Source organism: Varanus komodoensis, unplaced genomic scaffold, assembly GCF_004798865.1.
Source record: "Varanus komodoensis strain SLA01 unplaced genomic scaffold, ASM479886v1 scaffold16, whole genome shotgun sequence".
Taxonomy (NCBI): Eukaryota; Metazoa; Chordata; class Lepidosauria; order Squamata; family Varanidae; genus Varanus; species Varanus komodoensis.
This window is the reverse complement of record NW_025335468.1, coordinates 21,154,602-21,168,322: the sequence shown is the minus strand read 5'-3', so window position 1 is coordinate 21,168,322 and position 13,721 is coordinate 21,154,602. Positions and strand designations below refer to the sequence as shown.

The window sequence follows — 13,721 nt, the reverse complement described above, 5'->3', positions numbered from 1 at the left end:
GAGCTGTGAAATGGAATGTATGGAATACGGTTTGGTTTACTAAGTAGGCTTTTTTCTCTTGAGGAGAGAAGCCTGCATGAATTTTGATATATAAAAAAAGATAGAGAATAGAAATTTGGGCTAAGACAATGGTCCAGTATGGAAGATGACAGAAGGTGTACTACTCCATATGGCATGCTCTGGGTGAACCTCATAGCCCACACTTGTAGCCTGATACCTCAAGTAAGACTTGAAAATGTCCTCCAAAACAATGGAAAACCATCTTTGCAGGTTTCTCTTCTTGTCCTGCTTCTAAAACGTTATTCACTAAACCAGAATCCAATGCTACTTGATACAAAAGAGAATGAAAAAAGCTAACTGGAAGGCAGGAAAATATAGGGGTGTCCAAAAAAAACCACTGAACACTTCTGAACCAGAACTTATTCTTTCTGCTTAATTTTACATTTTTGCACTATTCATTTTGCTTAATTTGTCAGCAGGTTGTTGCTTATTCTGGGGTCTTTTGGATCCCAGTTTCCTTTTTTGCCTTCTCTGATAGAAGGGATTTATTATTTTGACTAAATTCCTCTAGTTTTGGAATCTGCTTCTAGTCTCTAGGGGTTAGATGATTGGCTCATGGATAACTTTGAATGCATTAAGCTTTTACATCCCCCCTCCCCCACACTCACCCCAAGTCTGCCTTCTCTGCTTGGGTCAGCTATATGTCTTCCAAACTATTTAGACTAAACTATATGGCTAAGAATATAGATGGCATTAGCTAGTTTGAACTGGTGGAAGTTTTAAGTAGATGTAATTTGGGGTTTAGTAACATATATAATAAAAATATGCTTTATGGTAGCTGTATGACCATGACCACTTTGTTTTTATAAAAAAAAATGCTGCTAAATTTATATCCTTTCTACTGTTTTGTCCCTTAGATCCATTTTCTATTGTTTTTGCATTTACATTTCACAGTGTGCCCCACTCAATCAGTATCTATTTTTCCATTAATATACTGCTCTCTCATCTCACTGCAAAATCTGCATGTTTTTGTTTTCTTTCCATTGACTAAATCTTTCAAGTTTACTTTCTGACTTTTGTCCTTTTTGGTTATTACTGTTCACTTACCGTAGCAGGCTATCAACAGAGCTGCAATATGAAGGAACCACAACCATCACTAAATTAGAGCTTTGTTTTTTTCTATACACTTTGTACAACTGTGAAGCAAAACTGCAAAAGAAAATTTTACCTGACTTCAAAAATGGAATTGGCAATACATAGCATAGATCTGTTCACTGTCAAATACTAAAATTAAGGGAGAATGAAGGACATTCAGAGAATGATAAATGACCTACTATTTATAACTGGCAAAATATGTTTATATTTTTGAATGAAATTATATCAGAAGACAAATGTTAAGAATGTCAGAATTATTTCATATTTTCTTAAAAATATATATGCATCAAAGCCAATTAGCCCAGTGCCCTCTTCTCACAGACATGTGGGAATAAACCCAATTATCTTGAAAAAAGCCAATTAAAAATTAAACAGATAATCTTAATATCCAAACTTCTAATAATCTTTAGATAATTACTTTTCTCACAAAGATGTTTTTAATGTAAACTGTGAAATATTGTCCATCTATCATGCTTATAAGCAACAAAGACAACACTTTCAATGCTCTTGTCTTTAAATGTTGTATTGCAGTTTGTGCTAACAAGTAATCATAGTGACACTAAACATGCCTGTTTTTCTGGTACAGGTCTTCATCTATATCTAGAGTCTTCCAAATATGTGAACAATTTTTCCACCCATGCAGTATGATGCAGAACAGATGAAAGAAACACATTTCTTATTATATTTTTACAAACAGAAAAAGATATGTTGTCAATGTGAAAATATTAGCTTTCCTCACTTGTTTAACTTATATGCAGTATTGCATTTGTTTATTTTGACTTCCAAACATCCCACAAGAAAGAATCCTGAACAACTTAGAAATAATGGAATAATAAAAGTGTTTTTATGGTTAAAGAAATCTGAGAGTAGAAATCATTCTTGCAATACAGGGTAAGCAGGTTATACAAGCAGTTCCCCCAAACCTGGATCTGTATTGAGACGGGCATTTTGACTTGTTCATAAATGACTTGAAGTTAGGACCGAGAAGTGATGTGCCCATACTTACTAACAATTACAAATTATTTAAGTGTGGTTAAAAGAAAAATGGAGTATGAAGAATTCCAGAAGGTTCTCTCCAACATGGAAGAATGGCCACTAACATGCTACCTGCAGTTCAATGTAAGCAAGTGTAAAATGATGGACACTGGGACAAAAATACGCCTAATTTGACATGTAAGATGGTGGTGACTTCCAGGAAATATGGTAGCTTGATGAAAATAATGCTGGGGAGCATTAGGAAAATAATTTTTTAAAAAGCTACCAATATTTTACCATACTTATACAATATTATGGTTTGACTACATTTGAAATACTTCTGGTTATTGAACCTCAAAAAGGCAAATGTAAAACTGCACAAAAGAGCAACAAACATGATCAGGAAAGTATGATGGATATGGACAAATGAAGGTAGGCATTAAAAAAAAACAGATCAGTAGATGTTTTTCCCCTCTAATATTAGCCCCTGGAATCATCAAAAGAAGCTGACCTGTGAAATATTCAGAAAATATTAAAGGACCTTCTTCTTCTTCTTCATATAGGGCAGGATTAAACTATGGAATTTGCGAGCATATGTATTATATGACACCTACCAACCTGAATGTCTTCAAAGGTGACTAGACAATTGCATAAAGGACAAGACTATCAATGATTACTGGCCATTTTGATTACATATTACCTTGAGTAGCAGATAGCTATGCTTCTGAGTGACAGTTGGAACATGGGCAGAAGGGTGCTAAATTATGTTCATGTCCTGCTTGTGGGCTTCCCATAAGCATCTAGTTTGCCACTGTTGGAAAAGTATGATGGACTGAATAGGCCAGGGTGGTCCAACATGTGGTCCTCAGGCTGCATGTAGCCCCTGAGGCCTTGTTCTGCAGCTTTCTTGCCACTTGGAGCCCCCCATACCCTCCCCAATCTGGATCCCAGTGATCACATGGCCATGGTTGTGGTGAGCTCTCATGAGGCTATGTCCCATCCTGGTCTCTTCCTGAGGCTCAGGAAGAGAGTGGGTTGGACTGGAGGCCTTGCAAAGCATACACTTGTCAGCAGGAGCGGACAGAGCATGCTGGGGAGAGTTCGCCAGTTCACGTACAAGAGGCTCAATGCACCAATGCCAAGAAGGAAGGGGGGGGGGGGGGGGGGGTCCACAGGGAAGGGTTTCTGGGAAAGACAAACAGATAAAAAATGGATGAGTCAGCCCTTCGTGCTTGGGTTCTGGTTGGAGCAGTCTTTGTGCTTGGGTTGTACTCAGAGAAGGAGCTCTCTGTGGTCTCTGTAGAGATCAAGGGTCCACAAAGTGTTCTTTTTCATTCAGTTAGTACTAAAATATCTTAAAATTATTCTCCCTCATTTAATGGATATTTAAATATATTGTGTATATTATATTAAATTAATATATAGCAATCATTTTAATTTACAATATGGAAATGCAATTCATTGTGGGTCCCCTGGGTTCCATGTTGAAGTACTCATGCAGCCCTTGAAGTACAAAAAGTTGGACTGCCCTGACATAGGCCTTTGGTCTGATCCAGTATGGCACTTCTAACCATCTCATAAGCAAGTAAAGATTGATACACAGTACAATGTAGAAAAGAGACGTAATAGTTGCATCCCATGTCAGAGGGGAACAACACATTTGGTTTAATGCACGACTGTCAGCCCAGTAGCAGTTCTAAATCTCTTGTTCTCTCCCGCTTATAATCTCTAGCAACGCAAAATGTTTGTATATGATAGTAATGCAAAATGATGTTGAATGATCTATAGTAATGCAAAATTATGTTGTATATTTCCCTATCCTAACTTCATTTTGGTGGCAGCTGCTCACTGGGGAAATGTACTGAATAGTGATAGCACATTATGCAATTTTAAGTTTGGTTAACGAGAGAGAGAAATGGAGATGATGGACCACTGCTTTTTGACAATAGTCAAATAGGGGCTGCAGCTTCAACTCTGACAGTTAGATGAAAGCTTGTGTTAGAAGCCTGCAAATCGCAAATGAAGAAATGCTTCATATATACCTTGTACAAATATGGGTACTCTTTGTCCCAAATGCTCTTGTCAGACAAGAAATGGAAAATAATAAGCATGGTATTGAACAGCACCTTAAATCCTTTTAATTCTGTAAGGCTAATAAAATCCCTAAAGACAGGAACATACATCTAGGGATGCATGCAGAGCAGCTGAGTTCAGAGAACATGGCAAGCCATTGCGGTTTTTTACCACTGTTGGTCTCTTGTGTTGTCTTCACCCAGTCATTGGATCTCACCATGGTAAGTTTAGTCTTTTAGGAACCACAATAAGAAACAATTGCTTCTATGGTTTCTCTGTATCACTATGTCTTATCATTGTGCTTTCCATGGTCCTGATATGCATGTAATATATGAGCTCCCTGGAAAGAGCAGCAACAGTCTGAGCCACTCCAGCTATCCAGTCTCTATATGCAAACCACTGAGGAAGAATCAGGTAATACAGGCAAGGAGAAATGCATATTGGGATTAAATTTCAGGTGCAGTGACTGATAGGATGTATGACAACAGCAGGGAGGATGGAAACCACAATAACATAGAAACCACTTGACTGTCAGGTAGATTATGATAAAAAACCATGTACCCTGGCAACCATATACAGCATTGCTTGTCATGCTCTGGAAATCCAACCAGTATGTCAGTACACGTGGCTCTATAAGTCTCTTGGGGTTTCTGTATTGTATGTTTCTTCAGGGACCATTTCATTTTTAAGTTCATTTATTAAACTCCAGGTTCTAAGTGCAAGACATTCCCTTATACTGGTCACACTGCTCCTTCACAGTGTGCTTTCCCTTTTACTCCTGCATAAATTGAAACTGTCCTAGCATTTGCAATAACTCCTAACGTAGATGTTTCCTGAATAAGAATGGAGCTTCCCATTTTGAAACTTATCTAAAAGCTTGTACTAGATGCTTGAAGGTCTCAATATTTGTTTCACTTTTTCTCTGAAATGGCATGCTTTCGACTCTTTGTTTAGATGAAACCCTCTTTTTCTGCTGACTCAACAGGTTTCAAGAAGAGAACAGTCCTTTATTTATTTATTTATATTATAAACGTTTCTATCTCATCCTTTGCATAGCCTCAGGACAGCTTACAACAATTAAATAATCATATAAAATTAAATTAAAATATTCAATAATAAACATTAAAACATTCAATCATAACAATTTTCAGAATTAAAAAGAGACAAAAAGGAAAAGAAAATGTGATGATAAAACGTTATTAATTTCTTATTAAAATTATTAATTTAATTATTAAAATTATGGATAAATAAAAAGGTCTTTACCTGGCGCCGGAAAGAGTAGAAAGTCGGTGCCAGGCGGAGCTCTCTGGGGAGCATATTCCATAGACTGGGCGCCACCACAGAGAAGGCCCTCCTCTGAGTAGTTACCCTCTGTACCTCCTTCAGAGAAGGCCTCCCCTGCCAATCTTAAGGGCATATAGGGAAAGAGACATTCCTTCAGGTATCCTGGTCCCAAGCCATTTAGGGCTTTGTAGGTTAGTACCAGCACCTTGAATTGGGCTTGGACTTCACTTGGGAGCCAGTGAAGCTGATAGAGGACTAGTGTTATATGAGAATAACGGGTGGCCCCCATCGGCAACCTGGCAGCTCTATTTTGTACCAATTGAAGTGTCCAGACCATTTTCAAGTGCAGCCCCACATAGAGCATGTTACAATAATCCAACTGGGAGGTTACCAGAGCATGTGTCACTGTAGCTAGGCAGTGCTCGTCCAGGTAAGGGCGCAGCTGTTGGATCAACCAAAGATGTAGGAAAGCACTCCTTGCCACCCCCGCTACCTGGGCCTCCAGGGACAGCTCCGGGTCGAGGAGCACTCCTAGGCTACAGACCCTGTCCTTTAGAGGGAGTGCAACCCCATCCAGGACAGGACCAAAATCACTTACCTGAAAACCCAAACCGCCCACCAAAAGGACCTCCGTCTTATCTGGATTGAGTCTCAGTTAATTGACCCTCATTCAGCCCATTACCTCAACCAGGCACCAGTTTAGGAATGCTACTGCCTCACCTGGATTAGATGTAAATGAGAGGTAGAGCTGGGTGTCATCAGCATACTGATGAGTCTGTAACCCAAACCTCCTGTTGACCTCTCCCAACGGTTTCATATAGATGTTAAGAACACGGGGGACAAAATAAAGCCCTGCGGTACTCCATGGCAAAGCTGCCATGGCACAGAGCTATAGTCCCCCAGCACCACCTTCTGGAATCGACCGGTCAGATAGGAGCAGAACCACTGCCATGCAGAGCCTCCAACTCCCAACCCGGCCAGCCTATCCAGGATACCATGGTCAATGGTATCGAAAGCCGCTGAGAGGTCCAGGAGAACCAACAGGGATGCACTCCCTCTGTCCCTCTCCCTGCACAGGTCATCACACAGGGGGAACAAGGCAGATTCAGTACTGTAAATGGATCTGAAGCCTGACTGAAAAGAGTCCAGATAATCCATATCGTCCAAGAGTGCTTGGAGTTGTCCTGCCACCACCCACTCCAACACCTTGCCCAAAAATGGGATGTTGGCCACTGGTCTATAACTGGCAGCCACCTCTGGGTCTAGGGACACCTTCTTCAGGACAGGTCTGATCACCGCCCCCTTTAAAAGGGGCAGGGACCCAACCCTCCTTCAGTGAGGCGTTAATAACTTCCTGGGACCAATCCCGTGACTGGCTTTCGTAAGTAGCCAGGAAGGGTAAGGGTTGAGTAAACAGGTGGTTGGGCATACCATCCCAAGCATCTTGTCCACTTCCTCAGGCCACAGTAACTGAAACTCATCCAATAATGATGGATCAGATGGCACTCTGGACACCTCCCATTCTGGAATCAGATCAACTGTGGAGTCCAGCTTGTGGTGAATCTGAGCAATTTTCTCCTTAAAGTGCTAGGCAAAGTCATCACAGCAGGCTGTTGAGGGTGGCACCACCTCTTTATTTTGGCCAACATTTGTAAGGCCATGCACCACTCGAAAAGCTTTGCTGGACAGCACTGTGAGGAGGCAATGCAGAGAACTGAGGCACAGCACAGGCTCAATAGTGAGCACGTAAGTGTGTTCGGTCAGATTCGTCCCGTGATTTTCTCCACTATTGAAACTCACATATTCATGATTGCCCATACTGGATGGTTGAACATATCCTTCCCATACATAAATAACACACACCTGCACCTACTATTGAAGCATCATACATTCATTTCCTGAGCCACAATCCTTTGAAGAAAATTTAGAATTGTTCGAAAGACACACTGTACAGCTGATAGATAGTAAAGAAACAGTGTTGATTCCAGGTTTTTGAGGGCCCTTGGCAATACACCCCCGAAATGGAAATTTTCTCTGTGAGTCTATGTTTTCATTACTTTTGTCACCACCTGCTATTGCTCCTGATCTTTCTCTCTTTGACAGACAGAGGGCCAGAAATTAGGTCCTCAATCTACTGTTCTTTCTCACCACCTCCTTCACTTTCTAGTGAACACGAAAGTTGTAATGGTGAAGAGAAAATGCAACTCCAGGGGTTTTCTTAGTGGGCCCTTTTCAGGTACCCAAGCAAGCCTATCCCTGATGTCAGCTCTGCAAAGGAATATATAATACAAATACTACTTTTTAAAAGTATTTTTACAATGCTGCTATAGAAAATCTTAGTTTATTTAGGAATCAGCTTAGCAGATTTCACAGCCCATAAACAAGAATTGGAATTGATTTATATAAGAAATGCTAGACAACATTTTATAGCTCTACCTGAACAATTAGAACTTGATTAAAAAGCACTAACTGTCTGAAGTTTAACAAGCAATTTATGTGTTACCTGACAAAACATTATCTGAATGTTTCATTCAAATCAACTTGAATAAGAGCAATGACATGTTAAGAACAGGCTTCAGGGGCATAAAATAATAATGATAATTGGCAATATACTAAATAGATAGTTTAAAAAGTAAGACACAATCCTATGCATGTTTAGTTAGAACACAGTCCTACAACTCCCAACAGCTAACTGGGGAATGGTGGGAGATCATTCTGACTAAGCATGTATAGGACTGTGCCCTTAGTATCTTTATAATATGTGCAATAAAAATTATAAACTTCATTTTTTTAATTGCCACAGAGACAAAAATGATAGTAGCCATCTCTGTGTCCAATAAATAGTATAAAGCTTCAGCTGTACAGAATAATTCTTGCATTCTGTTATCTGATATGTATGAAATCTATAATAATAATAATTTTACAGTGTTCCATAATTTACTTACCATTCATTCATAGATGACAATACTATAGGCTTCACTTTGGCAAGAACTAACCCTGGAAGTAAGCCTTTTTGCTACCTGCTTATGATTTTTGTTATATATTTTACACAGGATGAAAAGCCTCCATCCATGTTTTCTCTTTTAATAGAACCAGTAATTATTTAAGAAGACAAACAACTCATTTTCCTAGAAATTGTGTTTTAAAAAAGTCTAAAAGGATGCTACTATCATATATTAATAATATCAGTCACCCTCTTACTATAAGCCTTTACCTCCATTCTCTTAACTCCTATATCCCATTAATAAATGTTCTTGGTATTTAACTGTAGTAAAGTAGCAAAAAAAAAAATCCACATCTTCAGGAAGTGACCCTAACAGCAATGCCTTCCAGTTTGTCTTAAATTATTTTAAGATATCTTCAAATTTGAATAGAAATTATCTATTCAAATAGAACCGTATCATTTGAATTATGAACTTCTATAGAGGAACTCTCAAACTGATGCCAGATTCAGAATATCATTACTAGTATTATTACAGATACCATTTTGAAACTACACAGCTAATACATCTCATAGCTATTTCCAAATTGTTCAAAGGTATTTAACTATGTAATTTCTAATTTTAAATAAAAAAACTTAGATTTTTGTATGATATACTATCATTTGTATTTATAATTCAACACAAGCATGTTTAAAGCAATTATTAATAAAACAATAAACTAATATCAGCCTAGTTCTAGAATGACTTAACATCCGATTAACATCACATCTTCAATTCAGGTTAAGTAGTAGATATTTTAATGGGGAAAATATACAGATAAATTGGCATTGCTGACAACAGAATAAACCAAATCATACTATCTGTCGAATTATCATATCTGACTGAATTTCCTCCTTTTGCTCTCAATTCACCTGCAGCACATTAGACAAGGTAATAATTTATGATAATCATATGAAAATATACAATTAATATTCATCACCTCTAGTTTCTCATCACTTTAGATAATCAGTAATGCAGAGTGAAAATGCTGTCAGATTTCTAATTGCTTTGTAATGGGCCTGAAATAGGAAAATCATTAAAGACAAACAATCTGTCACTTGTCTGTTACTTTAACTATCTATCACTAAAAAAAGAAACTCATTAAAGAAATTGCTAATGAGCTACAAAAGACTGGACTGAATATGTCCTACCATTTATTTTAAACAATAATGTATGTGCCTAAATAATTCCCTAGACATTTTGTGGACTTTGGAAATGTGTATTGTTCAAGTAGTCTTTTTCTATTATAACAGTTATACCTGGTATTAAACACATTATCGTGTAGGAAGTAAGTCACATTATTTGGAACTTACTGACATATGGCAGCTTCTTTCCTGAAATCTATTCATTTAAGGGTTTCCTATTCACATGCGTAAAAGAACTGCTCCCTGTGTATATAGGTAACTTATGGATTCTGTTGAAAGTTCTGTTCTTATGAAATGTAGTCAGAGACCATGCAACCACCATGCCATCATCGAAAACAGGTAGATGGTCTCAGGTGGTCCTTTAGTAATTGCAGACCCCTTATTTCCTTTATGCACATGGACTCCAATTTATCAATTAATTTATAAGAAATGACACAGTTACTATTGTTATTACTGCTAATAATATAATTAGTAAACCAATACCATCACTTGTGTTTGGTACAGGAAATGGAAATGACACAGATGGCTGGATCAGCAACAATCCTACTGTGAAGAGAGGTGCTCCAACCTGCACTTGGAAAGCTACTGATCCAGTGGAACATTGCTGCTGATGAAACAGGGGGAAAGCAACATTCAGTGACTTGTGCATATTACTTCTCCGTGAGTTATTGTGCACAACTCCCTCACCATGTAAGCATGCACACTAATAAATGATAGGAGAGATTTTTTAAATAATACCATTCAGGTTTAAAATATAATTACAGGGCATAATCCAGTGTAAATAGACAAATAATGACCTATAATGTTTTTCATTTTATGACAGTAGAAGTTATATGTTTAGGATTACACTAACACATGCTTGGCTTTTTGATTTGAGTTTGCCTGTTCAGGCTACTACTTGACAGTTTCTTTACAATAAGAAAATTTGATTGAACAATGTAATATGACAATAAAATCAGCAATAAACATTCAGGCCATAAGTCTACATTTCTAATTAAAATAGTAACTTGATAATCCGCAGCTGTTTTCAAAACATACTGAAAATAAACTTAAAATACATTGCAAAATGGTAACTCTCTTGAAGATTGCCCTACTAGAATGAAAGTTAATGCTCTGAATTTCAAGCATGATCACCCAAGCTCAATCCCCATACCCATTTTCAAGGAGAAAAGAAAAAAATACTTGATGCAACACAATCCATAATCACACTTGATCTGTTATGTGCTAGTAAGGGCTCATAGACCAAGGGAAACTTGCATCCCCTTCCTAACCCACAGACAAAAGCACAAACACTGAACATCTTTTAAGGATGGGTAGAAGAGACAGAGCTGGATGTGACTGGTGGGAGTCTGGGACAATCCCTTTTCCCACAAAGATTAATTATTAATGATTAATTACTGTAAGCCGTTCTGGGATTATTTTTGTACAGGACGGGGTAAAATATTTTAAATTAAATAAATGAATGAACAGATGGAAAAATCAACCTATATCATAAAGAAGGCTATATGCTAGTTGTCACGCTGAACATTAGAGAAAAAAGAAAGAGCAGAATAACATATTATGAAAGGAGCATTCCCTTCCCTTGAGTTCCCCACTTTTCCCTGGAAACATGTACTATCATTTATTTCATGTTCTCATATCATTGTGTTGTGTGCTTCCCCACCTCTGCAAGGGACATCCAATGATGTGGAGAGGGAAATGCATTATGATGTAATGATGCCAGGTAAATTGTTTTTCATGATATAGAGGAGAGCTTCAGCTATTGGGCAGTATAGAAGCTAGATAAATTTGATACTGGGATGCTGTTCAACAGCTTTATGTCATCCATAGAACAGTGATATCTAAGATGACAAGCTCTCTTCAAGTGTTCTAAATCAGAGGATGATCAACACATAAGAAGGGGAAACATGCTAGTTCTGCCGCCTCTATCAATAGGACTGGTAACAAGCTGAGCATGACTTGATTAGGGAAGAAGCTATGTAGCCTAACAGCACTATCTCTTTCTTTGTACGTATTTCCCTACACAAACATTTTTGTGCTACTGTCGGTCTGTACCAGAGCAGTCCGTACCATACAATTTGTAACAAAAGTACTGTAACACAACAACAGTACTGTCCTACAACAGTGAGAATTCAGCATCAAATGAAGGGTACCTCTTTATTCTTATTCTTGTATTATTATAACGCCTACAGTTGACATACAGATAGCTATTTAACATGTGTGCAAATGGTTCTATGCCAAATGTGTACTTGACCCTTGTCTTTCATGGCTTGTACAAGCAGCTAGGGTAGAATGGACTACATGAGTAAAAACAGCAGTAGACACCTTTTTACAACAGGTGCCATCATGTCAAAAAAGTATAGGGGTAAAAGGTTTGTTAAAAATAACCTTCCCAAAAGCTACTGTATTGGATACTTTCTTTCAAGTCCAATATTCTACTTTTCTTCAAGTTGCTAAAACATGAGGCAGCATCTCAGAACCAGATATTTCTTGCAAAGGAGATTATCCAGATCCATTGCAATTCGTTAGATATGCTTACTGAACAGAGGGTCCTTTGTTTAACTTAGAGGACAATCTGTGCTGGGAACTGGACAGATGTAATGAGTATGTTACATGACATGACAGCTTTCTATGAGTCATTGCACTGTGCATTTCCCCATCCACATCATAGGATACTACTAGCTGGGGAGCAGAAGAGCACAATATTTTGAGATGAGCACATGAAGTAAATGACATTTATTTTCATTTAACCTTGAAAAGTTGTCACATAAAGGAGGCCAGGATTGCATCTTGCTCATCCCAGAGTGTAGGACATGGAACCATGGACTCAAGTTACAGGAAGCCAGATTCCAGCTGAACATTAGGAAAAGCTTCCTGATTGTTAGAGTAATATAATAGTGGAACTAATACAGCCCATGGGCTCTCCTACACTGGATGCATTCAAGCTTAAGCCGAACAGCCATCTGCTAGGAATGCTTTAACTTAAGTAACATATTGAACAGGGGATTGGCTCCAATGGCCTTTTTTGTTCTCATCCAATGCTGCTGTTTTATGAATTTAATCCAAGGTGAGGTGGAGGCACATGTGACTGTCTGTCTGAATATGCAACCTCCAATCGGGGTGGTTGTCTTCTACAAACCCAGCAAGTGTGGACTATGCATGGGTTAAACAATACTCAAAGAACCTATAATCTGTTATAGGGTTGTGTAAGGCTAAGCACATTTGTGTTAAGTCATTTTGATTATCCCTAATTATTGCTCAGGTATATTATGGAAAATCAAAATGGTATATGGCTTATTACCCAATGCAGGCTCCAGTAACACTGCCTTTGAGAAGAGAAAAAACACTGGTGTGGTCAGAACATCAGTGCTGTATGTTCAAAGGAAACATCACTGGGGTAGGCTCTCAAACCTATTCCTAGTACAGGAGATTTCAGTTAAAAAGTAGAGAAGATGTAAATACTTGGAAAGGTTAAGTGGTCATGCACCTGCAAACGCATATTTGTTGGTGGTGGTGGTGGTGATGGTGTTAACATTGGTATGCCACCCACTGCACCTCCTGGTGGCTCACAATCAGAAATCAAAACCATTATAAGACAGCTAAAAACATCACTACCCTAAATTCATAAAACAACATCAATTAAAATACAGATAAAACACAAAAGAAGGTTTAGTGGCATCATATTTTAAAATGTTTTTAAGGTAGGTCTTTGCTTGGCACTGAGAAGAGTATAAGGAAAGTGCCAGGCAAATCTCCTTGGGGAGAGCATTTCAGACATTTTATTATGGTGAGGGGGTTTAAGAGTGTCAGAGAAGCCAAGAGCAAAGACACCACAAGGCCAGACTATCTCATCACTGTAATGCACCTGAATTATCCTGAAACCATTCCCCTTCCTGGTCTGTGGAAAACTGGTCTTCCACAAAACCAGTCCCTGGTGACAAAAAGGTTGGGGAACCACTGATCTAAGCCAAATGGTCAAAGCAGACAAACATGCATCCACCTTTTTTGAGGGATAATAGTCACAACAGCAGAAGAGAATTGATAATAGGAGAGAGGGAGGATAAACTCCTGAAGAGCAGCTATGGGCAGTAGCAGTAGTTGAAGGTGA

At 38.3% G+C, this 13,721-nt stretch overlaps 1 protein-coding gene across 1 annotated transcript in view; it reads right to left on the bottom strand.

Moving 5' to 3' along the window:
* DCDC1 (doublecortin domain containing 1) overlaps window positions 1–13,202 on the bottom strand; it is a 322,276-nt gene extending 309,074 nt beyond the window's left edge. The window contains exon 1 of the mRNA XM_044426107.1: window positions 13,101–13,202. Coding sequence (XP_044282042.1) covers window positions 13,101–13,202 — 102 coding nt within the window. The remainder of the gene's footprint in view (window positions 1–13,100) is intronic.
* Between the last annotated feature and the right edge of the window lie 519 nt (window positions 13,203–13,721).